The 23,811-nt window shown below is 41.2% G+C and overlaps 1 protein-coding gene across 3 annotated transcripts in view; it reads left to right on the forward strand.

Moving 5' to 3' along the window:
* The window catches only part of tafa5a (TAFA chemokine like family member 5a), a 158,395-nt gene that overhangs the window by 44,054 nt on the left and 90,530 nt on the right, over positions 1-23,811 (forward strand). Inside the window, exon 1 of one of the 3 annotated variants that reach the window (XM_038739271.1) lies at positions 16,756-17,737. The exons of the other annotated variants lie outside the window; for them this stretch is intronic. Coding sequence (XP_038595199.1) covers positions 17,647-17,737 — 91 coding nt within the window. The 5' untranslated portion in view covers positions 16,756-17,646. Of the gene's footprint in view, positions 1-16,755; positions 17,738-23,811 lie in introns of those variants that run through there. 3 annotated transcript variants of the gene reach the window in all.

The following is a 23,811-nucleotide window of genomic DNA, read 5'->3' on the forward strand; positions in this document are numbered from 1 at the left end:
ACACTAACAGTATGTTGGCGTGATCACTCCTGTGGTTTTTGTAAAACCTGCACCTTCCTGCACTGAGAGAGGAGGTGTGTGTGTGTGTGTGTGTGTGTGTGTACGTGTGTGTGTGTACCATATCAAAGGAAACATTTGACTCCATTTTGACTCTACCTTGACTCCTGCATGGATCAGCCCCTGTGGTGAAAGCAGGACCAGACATTTGTGCCCTTGGCAGCTACAAAGGGAGATGATTATCAGGGATTGAGGTTGTGTGTGTGTGCCCGTAAATACTGTATGTGTGTGTGTGTGTGGGTGTAGGAGAGATGTGATGATGAATCTGTTAGAGGTAGGATGCAACCTTGTGTGCCGCTGCGCCTGTACATCTGGGTGGGAGCACGGATCTATAAATTCTCGTGTGTGATAATTTTTCTCACACTCTCTTTCTCTCACACACACACACAGATACAGGTTGCAGGGGAGGCAGGCCGGCGAGCAAACATGTGGCTCTTGCCAACACCTTGCAAAATTAATCTCATATCTACTTTTGCTGCTGGGAGATTGTTTGTGCGACGGCCCTAAGGAGAGCCGAGAAGGCAGAGAGGGGATAAAATCAAATCTAGCTCTTGTCACCAACTCAATTCTCCAAGTGAGCTGTGTGTGTGTGTGTGTGTTTGTGTGTGAGTAAGCGACATAAAGTGCATGTGGGAATGCACATGCATGTGTGCGCTCCCATTCCAACACTTGCACATTACTCCTGAGAAAATCAGAGCATAATGTTTTCATTGTATTCCAAAGTTACAGAAGATTGTAAATATGGCTGCTGCTTGAAATGAGTGCCATCCATTCCCTGCTCTGGTTCCATATGCCCTTCAACTAAAGAGCTTCTCGAGCCTATGAGAATGGGTGAGAGCATATCTATTTTTTTTTTTTTTTAAGGCTGAAGCTTCAATATACTGTGCAGGTGGTGCCATACCCTCTGTGCTATGGAATAAGAGAGGAAGATGGAGCCCTCACATCTCTATAGCCGGGGATAATGGGATTCCAGGCCATATTTTCACGGTGTAAAGAGACAAAGCCTGGTTGGAATCAGGGTTGATCCACTGTCTTTCTAGAGCAGTCAGAGGGAGTTTGAGTCCTAGAGAGGCCAGACGATGGTGCTCTATCTTTACAGTGTTTGTCTTCATTCTAATATTGTCTCACTTTTTTATTGTTTTCATTCTCTCTCTTTGTCCATGTTTATCTCTCTCAAACCTTTAGTGTTGTTGGCACACTCTTTTCTCCCTCTGTGTCTCGTCTTCTCACTATATGCTGTCACAGTTTTTTTCTCCCTGTTAGGCAATCCTTTAAGGTTGACTTGTCAATGAATGAATATATTTAGTCAACTAGTCAAAGGGGACCTCTATTTAAAGTTTTATTACAGCCCATTACAGTAACTGAAAATTATATATAATTTACATACAGTACTTGCCGAAAATTTTCCCATACATACGATCCAATTTAATATGTATGTATGTATCTTTAACCTTGACCAAAATTAATTGATCTGTATCTTCACTGTGATAAGCAAGTTTTGATCAATCGCCCTTGCATCTTAAATTGAAAGAGTCAATTAGATTTCAGTACAGTATGGTTATGAATAGAAATTACTAGATGCCTGGATTGGTGTAAAAAAAGATCCATTCAGATTTATAAAACACAGCCGCATTGTTAACAAAATAGCTAAATAGTGTGTTGAGTATATGTACTTTGTACTTTTTAAATCTCTTTTAAATCAGGTACTGTCTGTGTAGTATAGGCTTAAAGCTGGATCAAAAAATGATGTATTAACAATGGATGTGTGATGGGAGAGAAGTCACTTGTAGTGACGAACACACATAAAGAATTATCACCCGACTTAGTTCCTCTCAGCTCTACATGACATTTTACCTTCTTTCAGCTCATTGTTTAGTGTTTTATGGCTCACAGCAACAGTAACCAGCTGTTTTTAGTGAAAAAGCTCTAATAAAACTGGAACTGGCCAACTGGAAGATGGACAAAGTTAGGAACTAGCTGGTAAACACACTGTAGCATTTAGCAGCTAAAAAGCCAGGAGTTGGTAGAGACCAAAAACAGAGCTAAAAGAGTAGATAATATTGTACATACATTCAGCTGGTGGCCAGAACCACAATTCCAAATGGATGATGATGTTGTACAGTATCTATTGATGTTGGCTTAATGGTCAATTAGCTGAAACTCCTGGCTGCAAATAAAATATATTAGCTATCCCAACAACATAAATGCATTTACCTGAATTTTGTTTTTGAAGTTTTTGCTTTGGCAAGTTTGGTATTCCTGAAACATTTTTTTTATATATACTGTATACCTTTTTCAATCCCCCAAAAGATGTTTTATTAGTCCATCAGCTCAGAAACATAGTGTAAATAAGAGTAAGCATAAAAAACGTTTAATCATATTAGTTCTCTTGACACCATTTTATTGTGCTCACTGTGAGTGCTTTTATCCCCGAACAATTCTTCTGACTGCTTATCTGAAGGCCATGTGTCTACAGTGAAGTACTTCAACTGAGCAAAGTGGCGGTGTATGGATCCAATAATGTGTGTCCATCAGCACCCTGTGGTGACAGACAGACTGTGTTAGTGTCGGCCTCTCTGCTCAAGCGTTGCTACAAAAATGTGAATCATCTCACCCTTCATGTCACTCCATACGCTTTACGTCTTCCTCATACCCCAAAAGACTAAAATTTGTTTTTCTATGTCTGACCCCCCTTCTGTTGTTCTTCCTCTACGGCTCTCTTGCTCCACTCTCCCCCTCTTTGTCTGTTTCTCTTTCTCTACATGCCTTCATCACATTTCTTTTCAATTGCTTTTACCTTTTTTTCCACCAGATGAATGCGGACAAGCCAGGGTGACTCAAAGTTAAAGCAATCTAGAGAGGAGACTGCTCTTTTTCTGTTTTTTTTTTGTTGTTGTTGGGTTCTTTACCTTGTGCCAGACAATGCTGCTACCAAATATTATCATCATCTACTCTATTTTTGCAATCAAATTTTATTTTGACCAGAGAGGCCACAGCCTGCTTTAAAGCTATTGCTGCTTTTCAATTTCCGTTGTATGGCTTTTCATCCCATAGCAGTGTACGTACAGCCGGCTGTGCATCATTTATTCAGAATGGGCTTCAAAGCTACATTGTAATATATACAAAGCGTGCAGTAAATGATGCACCAAGCATAAGAAATACACTACATGTTTAACATACTGTATTTGCTTTAATTTTCAGATCTCATGTACCATAATTCAAAATAAGTGTCGTTACCACACCTTTTACATGATCAATGTGCCATTGTTACATAAATTCACATTTTAATCAACAAATCTGTATGCAAGCTAAATCACAAGTGAACTGTTTTCTCTCTTCCCTCCTTCCCTCCCTCCCAATGCTCCGTGAGGCTCAGTGTACCAGTAGGAGATTTCAACCACATTTAACACCAGTGAGGATCCAAGCATAGAAGATTGGTATGAAAATTCAGACGTGAGGCAGTTAACGCTCTTTCACTCAATTAAGAATAAAACAGAAACTGTGCTTCATTTAAAGTTGATAGGATATTGATTTTTAATTACTTCTTAACAGATTGAATATGACATCCTCATTACAAAAGTTAATCAATATTGAAATGATGAAGTCAGCTTTCTTCCTGAATTGCTTGTATTGAGAATGAGCCGAAGCCAACGCCAGTATGTTGACACTGATGTGAAAGACCTTGGTTGACTCCATAATCAAGGCAATGTATCAGTGATGACATTTTTTTGGCTATTAAAGTAAAACAAAAGCAGAATAGTTAATAGCAATGTTTGCATTGCACTTTAGCTTGATACTAATTGGAAAATAGTTGTCATTTTATTTTATATATAAGGCATTGCTAAAAACCACCAATTTAATATAGTTTTCCATCCTGCAGTTTTTTAAATCATTTTCATGACATGTTAGTGAGGAAAATAACACACCAAAACCTGGTCAGAAAATAAGGGATTTAAGGTCTGTCAAGGGTGCTTTCACACCTGCCTCATTTAGTTCGGTTGAATCGCACTAGAATTCGTTTTCCCCCATGGTGCGGTTCGTTTGGGCAGGTGTGAATGCAGCAGTCGCACTCGGGAGCGCACCAAAAGCGGACAAAACAAGCGTACCGAGACCTCCTTGAAGAGGTGTTCTCGGTATGCTTTCAAACGAACTCTGGTGCGGTTCGCTTGTGGTGTGAAAGCAAACGAACCAAACACAGGATTTTATGATAGCAGAGATGTGATCTGAACATTTTTTCCAAAGCTAAACCACTAATACATCCATCGTCTGACCGCGAAATGCGTTCAGCGATCTTATAATTGATCTGTATAAGCCGCTATGTTTATGAAAATCATTTTATAAGGTATAGCCTACTTGTAAGCGCGGGTATTTCCCTGATTAATAGGTTAAATTCTGTTTTTTTAAAAAGTAAGTAGTATTGCGTTTACCCTGTCAGTTCATTAAGTCCAAAAGAAATGTGTGACAGCGATACCACAGTATACTGTAGGCGAATAAGCCACGAATTATTACTGTACAGGTCCTGTATTTACCTTATTATTCATAATAGGCTAAAAATGCTGTCTAGCATTACTAATCATGCTTATAATAAATTAGCGCTTGGTGAGCTCTTTGCAATTCAGATCAGAAGCGTTAAAGTACCGCACAAACTTCTGTCACTCATCAGATGATACAGGATGACAATCGCCAAAACTGTCCAATCAACAAGTTACCTGTCAGTCTGCGTTACGTCATGGTTACTTCTCTGGTTCGTTTGTAAAACTGCAGTGTGAACATGAACCGGACCAGAACTGAAATGCAACAGTGTATCATTTTTTTCACTTGTTCCGGACCAAATGAACACAACTACAGGTGTGAAAGCACCCTTAAAGCTTACAGATATTACCTCATTTTCTGACCAGCTCAGGCTCAAATATCAAAATGGATTAATGGGAAGGAGTATACGACTTTTTTCACACTCCCTCCTACTGAACAAACTTGTTTTGTAAAGATTGCAGTTTCAAAGACTGTGTATACAATTTTTATTTCTCGTCTTAAAAAAAATATATCTTTACAAACAGGCAAAAGCAATCAAAGATTAGAGGCAAGAGCAAATGGACTTGGTTAGTTAAGTTTCCAGTTAATTTATCTTGTTCTGGGGTCTAATTTATAAAACTGTGCGTAGAAACCTCACAAAAGGTGTACGTGCGCCCAAAAGTCAAAAATGGCGCACGCCAAAAATATATAAAGGAAGCAAATTGTGACAGAAAAGCTCCAAAACTAAATTTAAACGTTCCTTTTGGTGAAACTGAAGCCTGTTGTTTGGTGGGTAAAAAACAAACTTTCATGCAACGCTTGTGCACCGGAGGAAAGGGGGCACTGGAGCTCCACCCTTTTATAACTGATCTGCAGGAAGGGGCATCCCTCTTGAGTAGTGACATCACTGGCTGGAGGGGGACACACACATGCCAGACGTGATGACCTAGGTAGCTACTAATTTGGATTCCCCCATTTGAAAAGATAGTAAACCAAATTCATTCCTCTTATGTTAAAACATTTATTTAGGCTACACAAACAGTCCACTCACTTAAGGAGGCTGCCGATGAGTTAAAAGAAATATGTTGATAAGGCAACATCAATATTCAACATATTTGGATCGTTCTTTTTTTACGAAACGGATTTCACCAATCATGGTTCTTTTTGTGCGCCGCATAGCCATCCATCCATCCATCGTCAACCGCTTAAGTGCAATTTATATTTCTGCGTCAAATTTGCGTAGCCCCTGCGCAGCCCCGTAGCCTACGACGTCACCTATGCCGTCATCTGACGTGCACCTCCTCAGAAATGTAACTACACGTCGAGGCGACGCGGACCGTAAGATCTGGGATTGGTTGGCTGGGTAGCCTCCCTTATATACAGTCTATGGTAGCCTTGCAATGCCTCCGAGCCGACCAGAAGTACTTTACGCTTTAACGTAACATTTACTAGCGGCCAAAACGGCGGCTGTAACACAGTGAATCAATATATTTCACCATCGCAATCCGAGCGAAATGACTCGTTACGCTATCAGAATGTAATCCATTCGGTCGATAACATTTGAAAAGGCTATACCAGCTGCACGTTTACAATTTTACCCCCATTTACGTTAGCAGAGGGCTAAATGTGAAGTTAGCCTGCTCAGCCGGCAAAAGTCAACACAGTGGATGCTGTAGCGCTACTGCCGACTAGCGTTTGGGGGGACCCTGCGCAGGAGTATAAATGGGCCTTTATCCTACGCACAGGGTCGCGGGGGGCTGGAGCCAATCCCAGCTGACATCGGGCGAAAGGCGGGGTACACCCTGGACAGGTCGCCAGTCCATCGCAGGGCCACACACAGACAAACTCACGCTCACACTTGCACCTAAGGACAATTTAGGATCACCAATCAACCTAGTCCGCATGTCTTTGGATGGTGCCGCATAGCCTATTATCTTAAATTATGTTTTTTTTATTGCGCACTTAAGGGAAAATCAATAGGCCTATTCATTTCAAACCGTTACTTATAGGACCGCACATTTTCCTGTCAAGTTTGTTTTTGATAGATCACAACCTTTGCTTGGGAAGTGGCGTATGCGTGTTTCCAGCCCTGTTTTGTACGTATGCACTGTTTATAAATGAGACCCCTGGTGATCATGTGATTGAGTCTGATTTTATTTCTAGTTATTTTAGCACATTTAGACACCCACTGTCATCTGGGTCTCATTACCCACAACTCTCCCTGGGGACAACCGAAACTCTTAATAGATAAACTTGCATTGCTGAGATTTCTTGTTAAATATTTAATTAGCAATGTTGCTTTTATTTGTCTTTTGTCCATTGAGATGACAGATACACAGGCAGCAGGAAACTGCTGCACAGCATGAGATGATTTCTTTATTAACTATCCATTTGGGGCCTTATTTGATCTGTTTAAGCATTGTATTGTTATCTATATAAAGTTTGCTTATTTGCAAAACAACATGCAAAATGTAGTGCATTCTCTAAAGACACGCTGTGAAAATGAAACAGGTGAGAAAACGAGACATTTCAAGGCACCAAACTTCAATAAAATTTTGAGTTGGACAATTTAACTTCATGTTAGAGTAGGTCATTATTTTACATCTCCAGAACCCTGAATTTTAATTTCTGTAATAAACTCTAAAATTAAGATACTCATAAATGTACATTATACTAACCTACGGTTTCAGTTATTAATAGGGCTCTCATATTAATTCTCACATTTGTAAAACTGTGTCAAGTCTGCTCCCACTTGAGCTGTAGTACCTGATCTTTGCAGTGTTTGCTGTAGGCGACAGAGACATCTGGCTCAGGATTGGTACGGCTTGCATTGTTTTAATTTTGATCAGAGAGAAAACTATGTGCCTCTAAGACACATACCAAAACTCCATCATGTAACTGTCTTCAAATTAGTTTCTGGAGAATTTTAACCCAAATACAATGCAGGCTGGAATGTATATGCTAAGGCTCAATCCCATTTCACCCCTTGCCTCTACCCCGGGTTGAATACGAAAGGAACCACCCAAACAAAGCTTCATTACCAGGTAACTAACATTACTAGTGAAGCTAGCTATCGAGACAACATGCTAGCGGCTGAACTAGCTTTTTTTTTATGATTGTTTTAAAGAAAATCACCATATTACCTTGAAACGACACTAAAGAATAACCATGGTTATCGTAAATTTTACGAAGACAATACTTTCATTCGTAGAACTTTCTTGTTGTCCTCCGTTTGTGTGCCACTGAAAATCTATGTTTCAAGGGCTATGTAGCCCTACCCTTTCGCCCTACCCCTCTATTGCAAAAAGAATCGGGACACCCAACCCCTAGCTGCGGGCCAAGAGGTAGGGGCAAGGGGTGAAATGGTGTTAAGTTAGTTATTGATGTTTGGCCTGCTAATTTTGCCCACTCACCAACATGATCATCAGTTGGAGCAGCAGCAGTGGTTGTAACTCACAGCCCATTGAGGCAATTAAGGTACTTTAAAACTCTTTGCGCTTGACTTTTGATGCAATTTGCATGAAAAATGTTACTCCCTCTCTGAGTCATGTGTCAGTTAAATCTAAACACACAGACATGATATACACATGTTTAGATTAGAAGTAAACTTAGTACAGCCTCTAATGCCAATGATTCATGGTGGTACTGTAGCACTTAACTGGTAACTAATGGAATCAGGCCAGGTGAGCCTTCAGTGCCGAGGGAGGATGGCTGAATAAAGATCGGGCAAATTGAGACTAAATGGAGAAGAAGCTCCCGGATGGGTGCATGTGGGTGCTTGTTTGTTTTTCTCTGATTACTGGAAATGTAAGAAGCTTAGTGGGAGACTCAAGAGAATGAGTCTATCACTAGTGTTTGTCAGCTCAATATATTGCATTTCCTATAATAACACTTAATTGACTATGTGTTGTGTGTGTGCAGATAATAATGAATAACATAACAACTTTGTTGCTTAAGTCAGAGTGACAATGCGTGCAATTAAAAAAGATGATGGTGTTAGTCATTTAAGGTGTTTATGAACGTGTCACCTGTGTTAAATGACAAACAGTTCTTCAATTCAACAATTTCTGCAACAGAAAGAGTGAAATCATATCAAACAGCATAATATTTTCGTCAGAATTCTTGCATATAGATTGTGGATGTAGTGCTGTTGTAAAATCTGCGAAGGAGATTCAATTCTTAGAGGCAACACATGTTACAAGGAAAACCTTGATAGACACTTCCATAATGCACATCAACTTCTGAAATCTTTTTAAATTAGACACAGTAAGGACTTCATGTCCCCCAAGAATAGAATAGAACAGAATTAATGTTAATAAAAGTAATCTGTCTTTTCTTTTAGGCTAATAATAAGCCCTTCACAGAAATAAATGAGCTATAAATGATGCTGGTATGTTCTTTATAGCTCATATATTTCTATCTTTATATTTAGCATTATATAATGCGTGAAATTAGACATATTGACCAAAAATACGCAAAACTATGATGTGGAAAATTACCTGACGTCCCATCTAACAAGTTTTTCTCCGAATACAAAGACATGAATATGACAGATGTCCGAGGTGATGTGTTTTTGATGGATTATTTCCTGGCAGACACTTTGTTTCTTTCCTGTGGGTGTCAGGTGATTGACAGTAACCGAAAAGAAACATAGTGCATGCCATATTAAGCACAAGGAAACACTGATTAAACAGAAAGTTTTACAAAGCCAAATCAGTGCTTTGTGCTCTCCTGAAGGAAGATTGGGCCATGTTATCTCTAAGTATGGTAACTGAGTGCAGATTCTATTGGGGATGGTGTAGAGGATTTAAATTATTGTCGGGACAATCCAGCTCAGCCAAAAGACTGAGCTATCCTGTAGTGGTTTTGTTGGACAGGTATGTTGACTACATGTGGGCCTGCCATTTTGTCTACCGTTTCCACTTTTGTCTGTCTGCTTTGCTGTCGTTGGCTAGAGGAACTAGAGCTGTACAGAGACATCATTATCTGGGTCATATTAGATCAAGCAAATGTTGTATTTTCTAACCTAATATCCATTAGCATTGCAATTGTTTTGTGGGGTAATTAAAGAAATAGGAAAGGAAATAAAAACTATTTCCAGTGAAGATATATAGCAAAATTCCAATGGACTACAATTGCATGAAATGTCAATCCAACAACACTAGTGAAACAACATCACGTCACAGAGCCCTTAAATTAAAATTCCATTAGCGGCGTGTGCATACCACAGATTGTTAAATAAACAACCCTAACCCTTCCCCTGTATGGCCTCACAGCAATTACCCAGAAAAGAGACACAACTCAGACAATTAAACACAAATGACCACCATTAAATAGAAAATCTATGGACACCCTGGTGGTTGCAACAAGCGATATTACAGAAATCACAGAAACGAATTTATCGCCACTTTAGCTGAATAAAACTCCACTAAAGCAGACAACACAAAGATGTCTAAACTCTCACAAAGCAAAGAAAGCTGCACACTGTGTAGCATGTGCACACACACACACGATGCTAAGTGTCTGGGCAACATAGTGGTTGTACTGACATTCTGTGAGTCTTGTACACTGCAAAGCCTCAGATCTGCTCTTGGATCTGTTCTTTGTTCAACTAATTTGCTTGACCATTTGCAGTTCATATTATAACCAGTCCTATAACCAGTCCACCGCTCTGTTGCTGCGCTCTTCAAAGTCTTTAAAAAATGTACACTGAAAGAGACAGAAATGGTCAGAAAGAGCAGAAAGGCCTCACACACATCCCTAAAAGTTGAAGGTTCTCAGCAATGTAGAAAATGTAGAAATCCCGTGGGAGGATCCACCGTGAGGCCAAACCCAGCATGCAACTTGGGTGCATTTGATTTGGTTCACTTTGTGTGCTTGGCGGGTGGTACATTATATCAATAGGTGGCGATGGTGCAGTAGATAAGACGCATGCTTTTGGTGTGGGAGACCTGGGTTTGATTCCCACTGCAAAACATCCACCGATGTGTGCTTGACAACACACTTAATCGCTACTTGCTACAGACGCACGCAACCACTGACATATACAGCAATTGTAAGTTGCTTCGGCTAAAAGCGTTAGCTAAATGAGTAAATGTGAATGTTTATTTAAGGTTAATGCAACCATCTTACAGCTATACCAAGGTACAATAATGCTTAACAAATGACTGTGGGTTGTTGTAGCTGCTGTTCACAAACTGCTAGGCCAGCTGCTCTCGTTCCCAACTCTTCACATATGGACGCTTGGTCAACACCCTTCGTGTTCCATTTTAAAGCCCTGGATATGCTTAAGCATTGTTTTTTAACTAGAGGTTAATGCAGTGAAACCACTGGTTAGATTAGGCAACAAAACTACTTGGTTAGATTTAGGAAAGATCCTGGTTTAGGTTAAAATAGCTACATTTCTTCCCTGATGTTACGTAAATCAATCATTGTTCAATTTTTGTTTCACACTGGAAACTAACACCAGTAATTAAAATCCTGGGTGAAAGTCCGTTTTCTGAACCACCTCTCCACCCCAACACTAGGCCTACTTTTAGCATTAAACAAGGACGCTAAAGAGCTTTCCACAGTGTGTTGAACTACCAACGAACTGCCATGTTCGTTGGTACCAGACGCTGAAGTACATGAGAAAGTATTTGATGCCCTGGTACTGAAAATGGGCTGGCTAGCCGCAGACACACCAGCAGCTTCTTCTCTGCTTCAGCTGCTGATTTAACACATTTCCTTAATTCTATTCTCACACTGTTGACTTTTTCCCCTGAATAATAGCAAGCAACTATGGGTAGAAGAAACATCCATTTCCATCACATTATTTGTGCTTTCCCAAATAACATATTCAGAATGGGGTACTTCCCTAAAAATCTTGCGTGAAGCAATGAATTGGTGATTCTTTTGTGGTCAGTTTTACAAGCTAATGTTTTCAGTGAAGTAGCACTAAAACACTTTCTGACCATCACCTAACGATAGACAGGCATAATAAGCAACTTGACTAATGTTGCATTTTATCTGTTGGATGTATAAATAGGCTGTTGTATGCTAACATGTTTGCTATATAAACTCAAAAGGTGATAGTATGGTATTGCTGTGTTCACAGCTCATTGCAGCTGCAATAATTGAATTAATAATTTTTAATACTTAATAGAATCGTTGTATTTTATACTTCTATTAAGTAATTAAATTTACATTCTTCACAAACAATCTCTAAACTAGCTAATACTTTCACCCAACTATGTAATTAACTATATCTTATCGATGATATAATTTGGATTAAATCAAAAAACCTTAATGTTGAAACTACATAAAAAAACCTTCAGAACTGAAGAAGCCTTTTGAATAAGAGGCAAAAAGTCTTCCAGTATCTTCAGCCAAGTCCAGTTGGTCTTGATTTAATTAACCTTCCTTGGATACAAAAAAACAAAGATTCTCAGCTCTGCGCTCTGTTTTTTAATGGTTGTACTCTGACAACTGCTGTCATGATATCATGTCATTATGTACAGTATATATTGATGCCAACAATACAATACAGATCCAGGTGCCAACCTACGTCACACTAAACATTCCCACTTCCTGTGTGGACATACACGACTCTGACAGACATGTTGAGCTACACAGTCCTGCTGTGAAACTTGGATTCTTCACTTGATAATTCATGGATTATGAAACGTTTATCCAATTATCTGTCTATTCGGTTCTTGAAGCACTTTATTTAGAGTCGACCTCATCCCAGAGGCCCAAAGGCAGCCATTATTTCTTGACAAACAGCAGGAGTGTGTTTATCTGCCCAAGCAGTAATGGCTCCACCTGTCAGAAGACAAAGTGGGTCACAAGGGAAACCATATTGGTGGCTGCCGCCTCAACTTTTATCTCTGATTAAACTGTAAGAATCTTTGTGTTGGACACCCTACTGGACATGAGCCGTATGTTCCAGCTTTTCCCTCTGATTAAGCCCTCCTTCAAATTTATTGGCCATGGGAAATAATGGGAAACATAGCAAATGTAGAAGTTTTAGGCCATTACTCATGGCTTTTATTGGCATGGGCTCTGTCTGGCACACAGCCAGTGACCTGCACAGAGGACAAAGCAAGTAACGCCTCTCCTGGCTCCTGGCAAGGAAAAGCAGCGGTGAGGGGGTGGCTGTGTAGAGGAGGAGAAAGTGAGAAAGGAGACGTGGCAGCAGCGTAGGTGGGTGGTGTGAGGATAGAGGGGAAGGAAATGGTTTAATAATTTACGAAAAAATAATTCCACAGTGCTCCAAAATGGATCTCAAAACATTTTTGTTATTCCCTTGTAATATTAAAAAGAGGTTAGAAAAAATGCAAGCAAACATATAACAGGGATTTATAATGGTGTCTAGACAGAATAGTTGGTCCCCAAGGCAGCAGTGCAAAAATGAGCCCCAGTGTACTTTGCGATAAAATTGAAGTTCAGAGACAAAGGTGAGATATAAAATGCTAACATATGAATATTTATATTTTACCTGTGATATGATTGTGTAGGCAACACCAAATAGAGACCTGGGTCCTCTTTAACAGCTCAAAACCTTATGACCTTCCCTAATTTTAGGAGAATTGCTTTTAACCACGATTTTGAACTGGATTGGTGATTGGTGATTGGTGTCCAGGATGTACCCTGCCTTTCGCCCGATGTCAGTTGGGACCATGTGCGCAGGATAAGCAGTTGACGATGGATGGATGGATGAGTTTAAGTCACTGATTTAAACATGACGTTGGGTTTCAAATTCCGGATACATGTAAGTAGGCCTACTATACAACATGTAAAAACAGTTGATTAATGTCTTCTGTGGCTTTGAAGGGAGTTTTCCAATGTTTAAAAATATAACCCTGTCTTGAAAGATGTTGTTGAACTGAACTATGGGAAATGTAGGCTCAAGCATTTTTGGAGCTGGCACCATACTCTGCTGCTTTTATTTTGTTATTTAGTTTTTTCTATTTGTCTCTCAAGTCCTGCATGTTTTATGAATTTTTAATACTAAACTGCTGTCATATCCCAATGTCGTAACAATGCAGCAACAATCAGGAGGTACATCTAATGTCAAATTAAAACTGCAAGCAGCGTTTGTCTGACCGTCGCATCGTGATGTGTGTTGGGGCGTGCCGCCGCCATGTCACAGTGGCTGGAGGTCGGGAGACACAGCTCTGAATTATCAAGTGTTTTGTGCCCCTCACGAAGAAGTTAAATGTCACTTTCTGTTCCCCTATGTGGCACTAGAGAACACACGGTAATTATATGTTATGTCTCAGTACTTCAAGTGTGAAAATCTAATGTAAATCACCTTATGATCACACGGCGCGTACTTCCTGTTGCCAGTAGGTGGCGCTATGACTATGACTGAATATTAGCGTGTAGTCATGTCTTCAGGGGGACTCTTATCAAGCATGTAAAGCTTGGTACAGATTTGATCATGTACACAGATGTTACAAAAACTTTGTGATACATTAATGTTAGATGCCACGCCACTGACACGCAGTTCTTATTCGACAGTTTTAAGGTGGGTGTGGCCAACCTGGCAGGAGTAGTACACCACAGCATAAAAGTTGACATTTTCTATCGCCAGTAGGTGGCTCTATGACTTTTGGCATATGGATGTGTTCAGGGTGGGAATGTTATCAAAGTTTGGTACAGATTTGAGCGTGCACACTGGAGTTCCTGTTTCATGGCAAATCATCGTTTTTCAACGGCACGCCAAGGACACTTCAGTGAAATCTCACATATCGTGAATGGCTTTAGATAATACAGCGAAAATTTGAAGTCAATATGATTAATTCTCTAGGAGAAGTTTGTTAAAGTATGGAGCTTGTAAATCGTCAAAAATTACCTTAAAATTCAAAATGGCCAACTTCCTGTTGGGTTTAGGGCATCGCTCCTGGAGGCTTTTTTGTAGGTCTGGACATGATAAATCTGCCACGTACAAATCGTACATTTTGGTGTAATGTGGCCCGGGGGCTGCTTTTTAGAGGGCGCTAGTGAGCCATTTTGCCAAGACCATGCACTCGAACCAAATGACATGTAAATTGCAATGCAATTCATTTGGGAAAATAATAATAAATGCATTTTTTGCATTTCAATAGGGTGCTCACTTGTTTCATGCTCGGGCCCTAAAACAGGGCTTAAAGGCCAATTTAAATAACTAAATTAAATACAGGGCATTAAATACATAGGACATTTGTAACTTGCTTCATTTTGCTTCATACACAAAGAAAACAGAAAGATCCACCCTAGCCTGTTTTGCTGCTTTATTTTTGCTGAAAATGAAAGGCAAAAAAGCACAGAATTCCATCAGCATTCACTTTGTTTTCTCTGCACACTTGAGTTTATACACTAAGCAATTGGGAACACGCTCCTGGAGGTTGTACCGTGCTGAGTGAAGCTACAGCTGACGTAAGAGTGTAGCGAATGTTGATCCACACATTTTTACTTTATAAATAATTTAACAGAAAATACTAATTATTGGTAGGTGTAGAAGGTGCAACGCTGTGTTATTTTTTTGTGTTTTAAATATTTCCTCACAGTCACACAAATGGCTGCCACCTCAAATTGGTGTTAAAATATTATGTTCCACACACTGTACATGTGGTTTGGGTTCTTTGGGACTATTTTACAGGTTAGGTGAGATGTCAGGACCAGGTGCATAAAGATGGCAACCTTGTGAATAGTTGTAATTGGTTCCTCTGGCATATGAAACAGTATCATCCCTGTCTCAGTGTTTCCAACAGTTTCTTAATTAGGCTTTATGCACATGCACAGAGTCAAATTTAGTTTGCCGAGTATAGAGTAGTAAAGGCTCAGCAGTTGATAATGTTAGACATGCACACACACCCACACAGTCACAAGCACACATACGGTCTTCCCATCCCAAATCCTTGTAGAGGTCAAGTCTCTGTTAATTGCTTTCCATGCCGTAGATGGATGGATCACAGTGTTAGAGAGGAGGCTGGGAGGTGTCAGGAAATAAAAAAAAGGGCCCTTGCTAACACACACACACACACAGACACACACACACACACACACACACACACAAACACACACACATCCACGCAAACATGGTATGAAAACACACACACAGTGACATGCAAACAAAGGCATAGACATTCACAGCGTGCACACAAACACATACACAGTCTGGCACGCATGCCAGCCAACTGACACTGTTATCAGCTAATTAGTGCTAGTAGCTGCAGGGGCCAACCTTATTGACACTGCAATGACAGTTTTCTGGTTTGAGTGGCACTGTCAGTTGTCACCATGTCATTCTGATTCAATTATAAATACACAGACATGGGGGTAAAAAAAAACTCACAGGGAGCAAATGCTGCTTACAAATGCTGGGATCACTTGAGCGGCCATATGGGTGGATGCAAAATGACCAGTCTCTTCCAAATGACTGATTGACTGACTGGCTAAATAAATGAATGAATGAATTTTTTACTTTTCATCTCCTGCTGCAGCCTACATCATGTGAGACTTAAGCAGCATACAAATATTCTCAGCTCAGGGGAGGATTACACAAGCTACTGTTTTGCCGCTCAATATTGGTCCTCCTCCAGTCTGATTGCTTTCACTTACAGGATCCTGATATGCTTTTAAACATCAAACAGAGAACAGAGCAGAAGAGGCTTTTTTAGGAATTTGCAATGGCATCAATTCTTTATGTCTGCAATGTGATGAAATTTTAGGCTACATGTGTAATAGGTTTCAGGGAGGTTTGAATATTCCTTAACAAATGAGCCTCAGGCTAGGCTACCCAAAGACTATTGCTTGTTTCAATAACTGGGAGGCTAACGTGGAGGTGCACAATTTCCTCAGCACACTCTCTTACATTTGTTTTGCAACATCTAGGAATAGATCTCATAAATACACCTAAAATCAGCAAATAAATGTGTGGACTGGAAGTTGCCACCTCTACATCAAATTGGAGGTTAAAAGTGAAAATGAAATAAGGTTGGCTTGTTTGGCACATGGTGATCACCTGCAGTGGAAGCATCCTTTTATATCAGCCTTGTCTCAAGCTTTGTAGCATTATTTGGGGGAGTTGTGACGTAATCTGGAGCTAAGCAGAGAGAAAACGTAGATGAGGAACACACGCCGAGAGAGAGAGAGCGAGAGAGAGAGACATGCCTGCATGTGTTTTTTATAGATTATCTGAAGGGAGAATAAACTAGATGGAGAGAACCTGGTCTTTGCTCAGTATGGTTTTATTTGCCTTCATAGAAAAGTCAGGGGAAATTGCGTTGCACGGTGCATTAGATTTGGAACAAAAATGTTTTCAAGAGGTACGACGCGCACACGAAGAACAACAGGGATTATCCAGGGGATGCATAGTTTATGAAACTGGCAGCTGTCGTGCGTAAGAGTTGCATTGGACTGAATCAGGAGGGGGAGAGAGAGAGGGGCGGCAGAGAGAGAGGGAAAGTGACTGAATGACGGAGGAATATAGTGAAGAAACGGGAAAGAGAGACAGCGCGACGTACAGAGAGAGAGAGAGAGGGGAAACGAGAGAGAGGGAGGGGGTGCAAGGCGACTTGGTTGGCAGTATTTGCCTCTGCCTCTCCAGCAGTGGAAGAGATGTGCGTAACATGCAGGGGAGAGCGGTGATCATCATCTGCGCGCCGCATCGCCGTAGACCGCCGTGCGCACTCGAAGACGGAGACGCACCGAGGGGCGCAGCCCGCTCTGCCGAACCTGTCGTGAGCGAGACGCCAGCAAAGCCGACGACATACTCTTGAAGAAAAAGAAGGAAGAGAAGGAGAAGTAGTGTAAGGAAAGATGTCAGCCCTTCAGACGGTGATTGGGGGTTAATCGCCCTGCTGTGTTTGGAGCCACTCTGACGCACCGGCGGCGAAGCAAGAGCGCATAATTTTGTTTTTCTAGGAGTCCCAGCCCTCTTTATCACACCTAAAGCGGACCAACAAGTGAGGATTTTGCATGAAGGGGGACGAATGCTGAATTACATGGCCAACAGAATATGAGTCAGTGCGTGTCTGTGAGCTGAGGTGGAGTGTGTCTCTCTCCCGCCGCACGGCTGTCTCGGTCCGCCACAAAGCTTCCTACCCCAGGATGCAGCTGCTCAGAGTTGCGTGGGCACTGACCGGAGCGGCGATCTGCTGCTTTCTCATTCTCCTTATCCACTCCCGCTTGCTCAAAGAAGGTAATCACGCAGAACTCCACCAATTTGCATGCCACTTTTACGCTGTTTTAATGCGCCGTCGCCTTCCATGTAGTTTATATGAAGTTTTCCGCAACAACAAATCCAATGCGGAATGCGTCCGTCGCTTCAGCGCAATCGCGATCAGATATGGGGTTTTTCTTTCAGTCGCAATAAAATGAAAATCCAGCCAAAATTCAGTCGAAACGACACTAAAGCAGATTAGTTTGCATGAAGCACAGATGGCATTTATGAGCTTTGATTTTCCTCACCGGCAGTTTACCTTATCAACAAGTCATTCGCCAGAGGATGATAAATTTATCAATTTTGTGCGATCAAAGAAATAAGTTCAAGCTGTGCAGACAAAAGCTGTGTTTATACCAGCGGTTCACTGTTTGCATAGAATACTGATTTGTTGTAAACGTTTTCAATAGATGGCACTAGAGTCTAGCTTTAGGGTAACATCGAGGTCAAGCAGCTCTAATGTCGTTCCATTTACCTTCTATTGTGTTTTCTACCCCATTTATGCTCAAGCTGGGATACATTTCAATCCCGATCATCATTCACACACCTCACAGCAAGGCTCAGTGCTTCAATACACTGTCCACGGTGTGTCTGTCATCGTTGCCATGCTGTATGGATGGCACAGCCTGCAGGACATGGCTGCATTGTGGCAAGCGGTGCAGCTTTTGGGCATAACTAATTCAGTTGCATTTGCTGACATTCATCTGAGTGAATGACTTGTGATGTAATGACGCTGTCAATGGAAAGAAACCAATTCCATCAGAACCTAACTGGTGATTCAGTGTGGGAGATTATCCCTTGTATCCCTCATTAATTCCACCTACAATGTGGCATAATAAATACAAATCATATCTGTCCAGGGGAGGTCTTTATGCAGAGGTTGAGTGGGTACACTTACTGCTCAGACTCCATATGAAAGTCAAATGGTGAAATCCAGGGAATTACTGTACTGTATGAACCTGGCACAAAAAACAGCACTTAATATTCCCTTTATACATGTATACCCCGGGGCAAGCAGAGTCTGTTTGGCACTTAGGAAGTGTCATGGGGTTCCTTTGTGCGTATTTTTTTTCTTTTTTTTTTTGAGAAGCTGCTTGGAGTGGCCTGCCATCCCCTCCCTGCCTCCGGCCCTGGGCAAATATTCAGGTCAAGCAGTGGCAAACACTCTCCTCACCGTGGTGAGTCCATGACTACTGCGGGGTAGGAGAATGTCCAGGCATACTGAAGGGGGGAGAGAGAGAAAAAAAAATTGTCTGTCAGCCAAAATGGGAGACAAGGGGGAGCTCAGGATTTTGTACTGGCACTTGTCCCGAAGCCTTCCTTTGGAGTTTTAATTTACTGTGGCATGCCTTTTCCACAGAGGTCAAAAAGAGGATTGTGTGGCCACCTAACAATATGAAAAAAGTGATGCTCATGGCCGTGTTAACGCAGGGGATTCTCATTAGATTCAGGCCATCAGCATTGTCAAGCTTGTTGACTGGCAAGGCAATATTTTTGACCTTCACCGCAGAGTTGTTTGTCTGTATCATGTTGTGCTTTAACACCGAAGTGTTTTTCCCCTAAGCCTGCATTTTCTTTGCTTTCAAACTTGACACCGAATAGCTTTTAACTTTGGCGGGTGGGGTGGGGGCTGCTGAACGCTCACTGGCAAGAAGACGCAATTTAAGTTCATTATGGTTTATAAGGTCCCTGTTGAAATCTACTAGGGAGAGATGGAGGGAGTGAGGCGCACAAAGGAGGATTGAGAATATGCTCACTTTAGGCTACAAGAATGGCCAAGGTCAAAGCCAGCTGTAAGGGCTAATAATACGAACTGATAAAATGAATTCAAAGGACTGCATTAGTGACAGTCTTTTGGGGATGAGGATAATGAAAGGCATGCACAAGGGGCCTTAAAAAGAAAATACTCCTTTTAATATAGTCTCACACATTCTCTAAAGAATATAAGCGTGCAACACAACCCTCTCCAATGTGAACAACAAAAGCAACATGAAATGTTATTTTTAGTGTCCTATCTATCATTTCACAGATCGATCGTCTGTGTCTGTTTTTACATGCATGTTGGTGTGTGTTGTTGCCGGTGGTGCAGACGTGAATGCAGGTGGTATGTGATCTGAAGGTAGCCGGTCGACAGCACATCCTGCATTATTAGCACACCGTTAAAGTTGGGGACTGTAGGCTAGCTAGAGATCTAGGATGGTGGTTTTGGTAATCACGAAGCTCACGAAGAAACAAAATGTCACCCCTCTGCCAGCCCGTTATTGAGCTGAACACCCCAATGAGTGTATTTTGGGGATTTGTACACCTCATTGTGTCAGCCCTCTTGCATAATGTGACACGCGATCTCATGCAATGAGGAATGAGGATGCGGAGAGGGTAACATGGGAATGGAATGGAAACATATTAAAACATTATGCTAAGAGAATGTGGATGGATTTTGCGCCATAAATTTCTCACACTGTCCACTTCAATAATTCAGGCAATGAAGCAAATCCCATTTTGCTCTTTATTGGCCGAGATATTTGTCACATGGCAATAGAGAGTCTGACAGGTTCATGGAAGAGGTCTGGGTGTGGGAATTCACTGGCAATCTTTTAGCACTAGGTAAGGTAAAATAATAAAAAGTTTCATTCCAAAGAATTAGACATATGTTACTCACTGTTGTAAAAAGTTTTGTAGCACGACACTGAGGCACCCTGCGGGGTAAATTAGCACCAGGCAAGATTCAGAGATTTATTGTTGAGATGTCAAAATATTAGAACATTTTCCTCACAATTAAGAACATTATTTGTGAAAATGATCTTCTTAAGTGCTGTGAATCATAAGGAAATGCTAGGACCTGCGGCTATAGAGGAGATAAATGGAATAATCTCTGCAGAATGATTGATCTGTATCTGCTTCGTGATGTACACGGTGCCATGGCTATAGTGCCATGGCAGAAGTAGTCATTTTTATTTAAGATAGAATGATCTGGGCTATTACCAGTGAACATTTTGTGCAACAAAATCCATTTTAGTGATTTGTCAAAGGGGCTTTGGAATAAACACCAAAAGTCAGAAGATACAATTTGATTTAAAGTAGATTTCAAATAAGCCAGCACTTTCAGACATGTGGTAATATGAAAAGAATCCCTGTTAAATCCCTCTACTAAACTCCTTTTTAACTGTACCCATTTTGCTAGTAGACACCATCGCTGTTTCATACTTCAAAGAGAGGCATACTGCCAAAACTGTCTCTGTGGCAATGACAAGTTGAATTGAGTACCGTCGCATATTTTCTCATAAAGCTTTGTGTCTGCACACCCCAGTGGCCTCTCAGCATCCTCTGCCTCCTCCAAACAGGCCACCAGTCTGCCTGACGACTGCAGTTATTGATCCTCAGGTAAAACCACAGGGTGAGCCATAATGGGCCAAAGTGACAGAGATATGTGTATTCATACACTGCGCCTGACATCAGGCAACCAATATTAGTTTGCAGTTACCACAGACAAGCCCGGTCCAAGGGGTCCTCTTTAAAAAAAGATATGGATTAGAATGGCATTCGGTGGCATGGCAGCTCTGCTTGGAGCAGCCTCAGGCAGATTTGGGTCAAGCAGTGGCAAACGCTTGGTGTCATGCGCGCACATGGCCCGTGGAGAAAGGGAAGCCCTGTCACGTCTTTAGACATGACTTTAGAAAGGAAGGTACCTCATGTCTGCGCTCCCAAGTTGCTTCTGTCTTTCATTATTTCTTCTTTAGCTTGAGCTGTTTTCCCTAAAAAAATTAAACGACGGAAAAAAGAAATACAACATTTCATGGAAAAGAAATTGTACATTCGATAGGTTGTGCATTTTCACAGAATGCCGTCACCTTGAGTACACCTTACGTTCGGCAGTGCAGCTTGTGCAGGGATACACTGTAAGTTGCCAGTTGCATGAGAGGTCATCTGCTGCACTTTTCCCTGAAGAGGTCCATGTGGTGCGATGCTCACTGCAATGCCACGAATGTGGCATGCCTTCAATGCAGTCTTCAAGATGTGACCCCATTGCCTGCCAATAATCACTAGTCAGCAAATGCTTTTTGCAGGAATGGGGCTAACTCTACAAGTGTGAATTCAAAGGATGGTTGGCTTTGTGCACCAGAGTTGGATGGTAATGTAAGATACTGAAAGACTGCTACTCAACTGTTGTTTATGTTGACAGTTTTCGGTATTTTCCTATTTATGCTGTAACATTTTGTTTTGCTGTTTGTCAATCCAGTCCATTTTATTGTGCCATCTGTGTATGCTGTCATTCATTCTTCAGTACTTTGCATTTCAGCATTAATTGTGTTTGTGCTAAAGAAGCAGAACTCTGAATACACTTCAGGCGCAGTCGTTAAAAGGTGCAGTTGTTTGTCAAGCATCACCTGCATCTAAAAGATGTAGCTTGTTTAATTACAGTGAAGGCCAGAGTGAACTGCAGAATGAGCTCTGACTTGAATATGACTCAGAGATATAGCAGCAGAGGTGTAGTCATGTATTTCTTCTTTTTTTTTAAGCATCTATTATTCATTTGCAGAAAAGAGGGATTTCAGGGAACCTAGCCCCCGAAGCACAGCTTTAGGCTCAAGTGACGTAAAGATAATATGCGTGTATTTAATGCCGCAGTAATACTATATTATATATATACTATATAGCATACAGAAGCAAAGGACCACGTTTTACTTGGCAAATCCTAAGTGATATCAAATCCCTCACAGCAATGGTACACATAGGTAAGTAGAGCATCCCTCTGCATGTAATCTGCTGTAAACCAATTTAAATTGAGCACAATTTATCTTTAATGGCCAGTATCAGCTGCAATCCATAAAGGTAATGGACAATAATCAATTGCTTAATTGATTCATTACTTACAGGGTTTGTTAATTAATTCACTTCAATGAATCAATCACAGTTGTAGCAGAGACCTGTGGTGGTTTATCATGGTAATTTAAGCCAACTCCAAATGACCCCCTTGTGTCCTGTGTCCAGGGACACTCTTCATTTGTGAGTGTGTGTGTGTTTGTGTGGGCTTGTTTTACTATATTGACGGGGTTCAAAAACCGAGCTTCCACTATAATTTTGGGGTCTGACAGCTTTGTGAGGACCACAATGCTGGACTGGATTAAGTTTAAAGGGCTTTTTGAGGGTGAAGACTTGGTTTTAGGATTAGTGTTAGAATTAAGTAAAGGTTAGGGTTGTGATGGTTAAGGTTTGGGTAAATGTGTCTAGGGAATGCATTATGCCAATGATGGGTCCCCACAAAGGCAGTAACATAAGGTTGTGCGTGTGTGTGTGTGTGTGTGTGTGTGTGTGTGAAATCGCCAATATTTACTCATGGCACTGTTTTTCACAGTTCCTATTGATTGTGGGAACAGTAAAAAGTGTGCACTATTGCACCCAGTTTTCCTAAAGTCGTATTGATTGCGTTTTGGCAGTGCTGTGGGACAATAAAAAAAGCTGGTGGTTGGAGTTATACTAATGAAAAGCTGGCTGTGAGGATCCTCTCTGGGTTCCAGTTTTTACTGGAGAGACTTATTGGCCTTTGGAAATAGTGATGTCAAGAAGACATCGACCTAAAACACTTCATTCTTGCCCTTCCACCCATGAAGTGGCGTCTACAACTCCCAGAGGCCCTACCAACCCAAGCTTGAAGACATAGAATTGAACCACTCCATAAAACCTTGAATCCGCAAGGAGGTGAAGCTATGTCTTATGTCCTCAGCGTTAATGTAATAAAGAAAAATGTGTAACACATGCAGTAAATTGTAGCCCAGATCAGCATGCCGGCACAGATTGTTAGATTTTGCTCTTCCTGGATGTAAGATGTGGGAAACTGCATGCAAGGATTCGGTTGTTTTACTGCAACTGTATCTTTAATTAAAACCTCATGGAGTAACCAGGGAATGTATCCTGGTCAGTGCAATAGAGCTCGGCTGTATAAATTAGTCATGTGAGTGCATGTACACAGACATATACGAGATTGAATGGAGGAGGAGGCGTGTTTAGCAGATGACACACACACACACACACACACTCTGAGGAGTAGGACAAGA

Source organism: Micropterus salmoides, unplaced genomic scaffold, assembly GCF_014851395.1.
Source record: "Micropterus salmoides isolate LMB-PRFRI ecotype aquatic unplaced genomic scaffold, ASM1485139v1 Ms_hic_scaffold_23, whole genome shotgun sequence".
NCBI classification, from domain to species: Eukaryota; Metazoa; Chordata; class Actinopteri; order Centrarchiformes; family Centrarchidae; genus Micropterus; species Micropterus salmoides.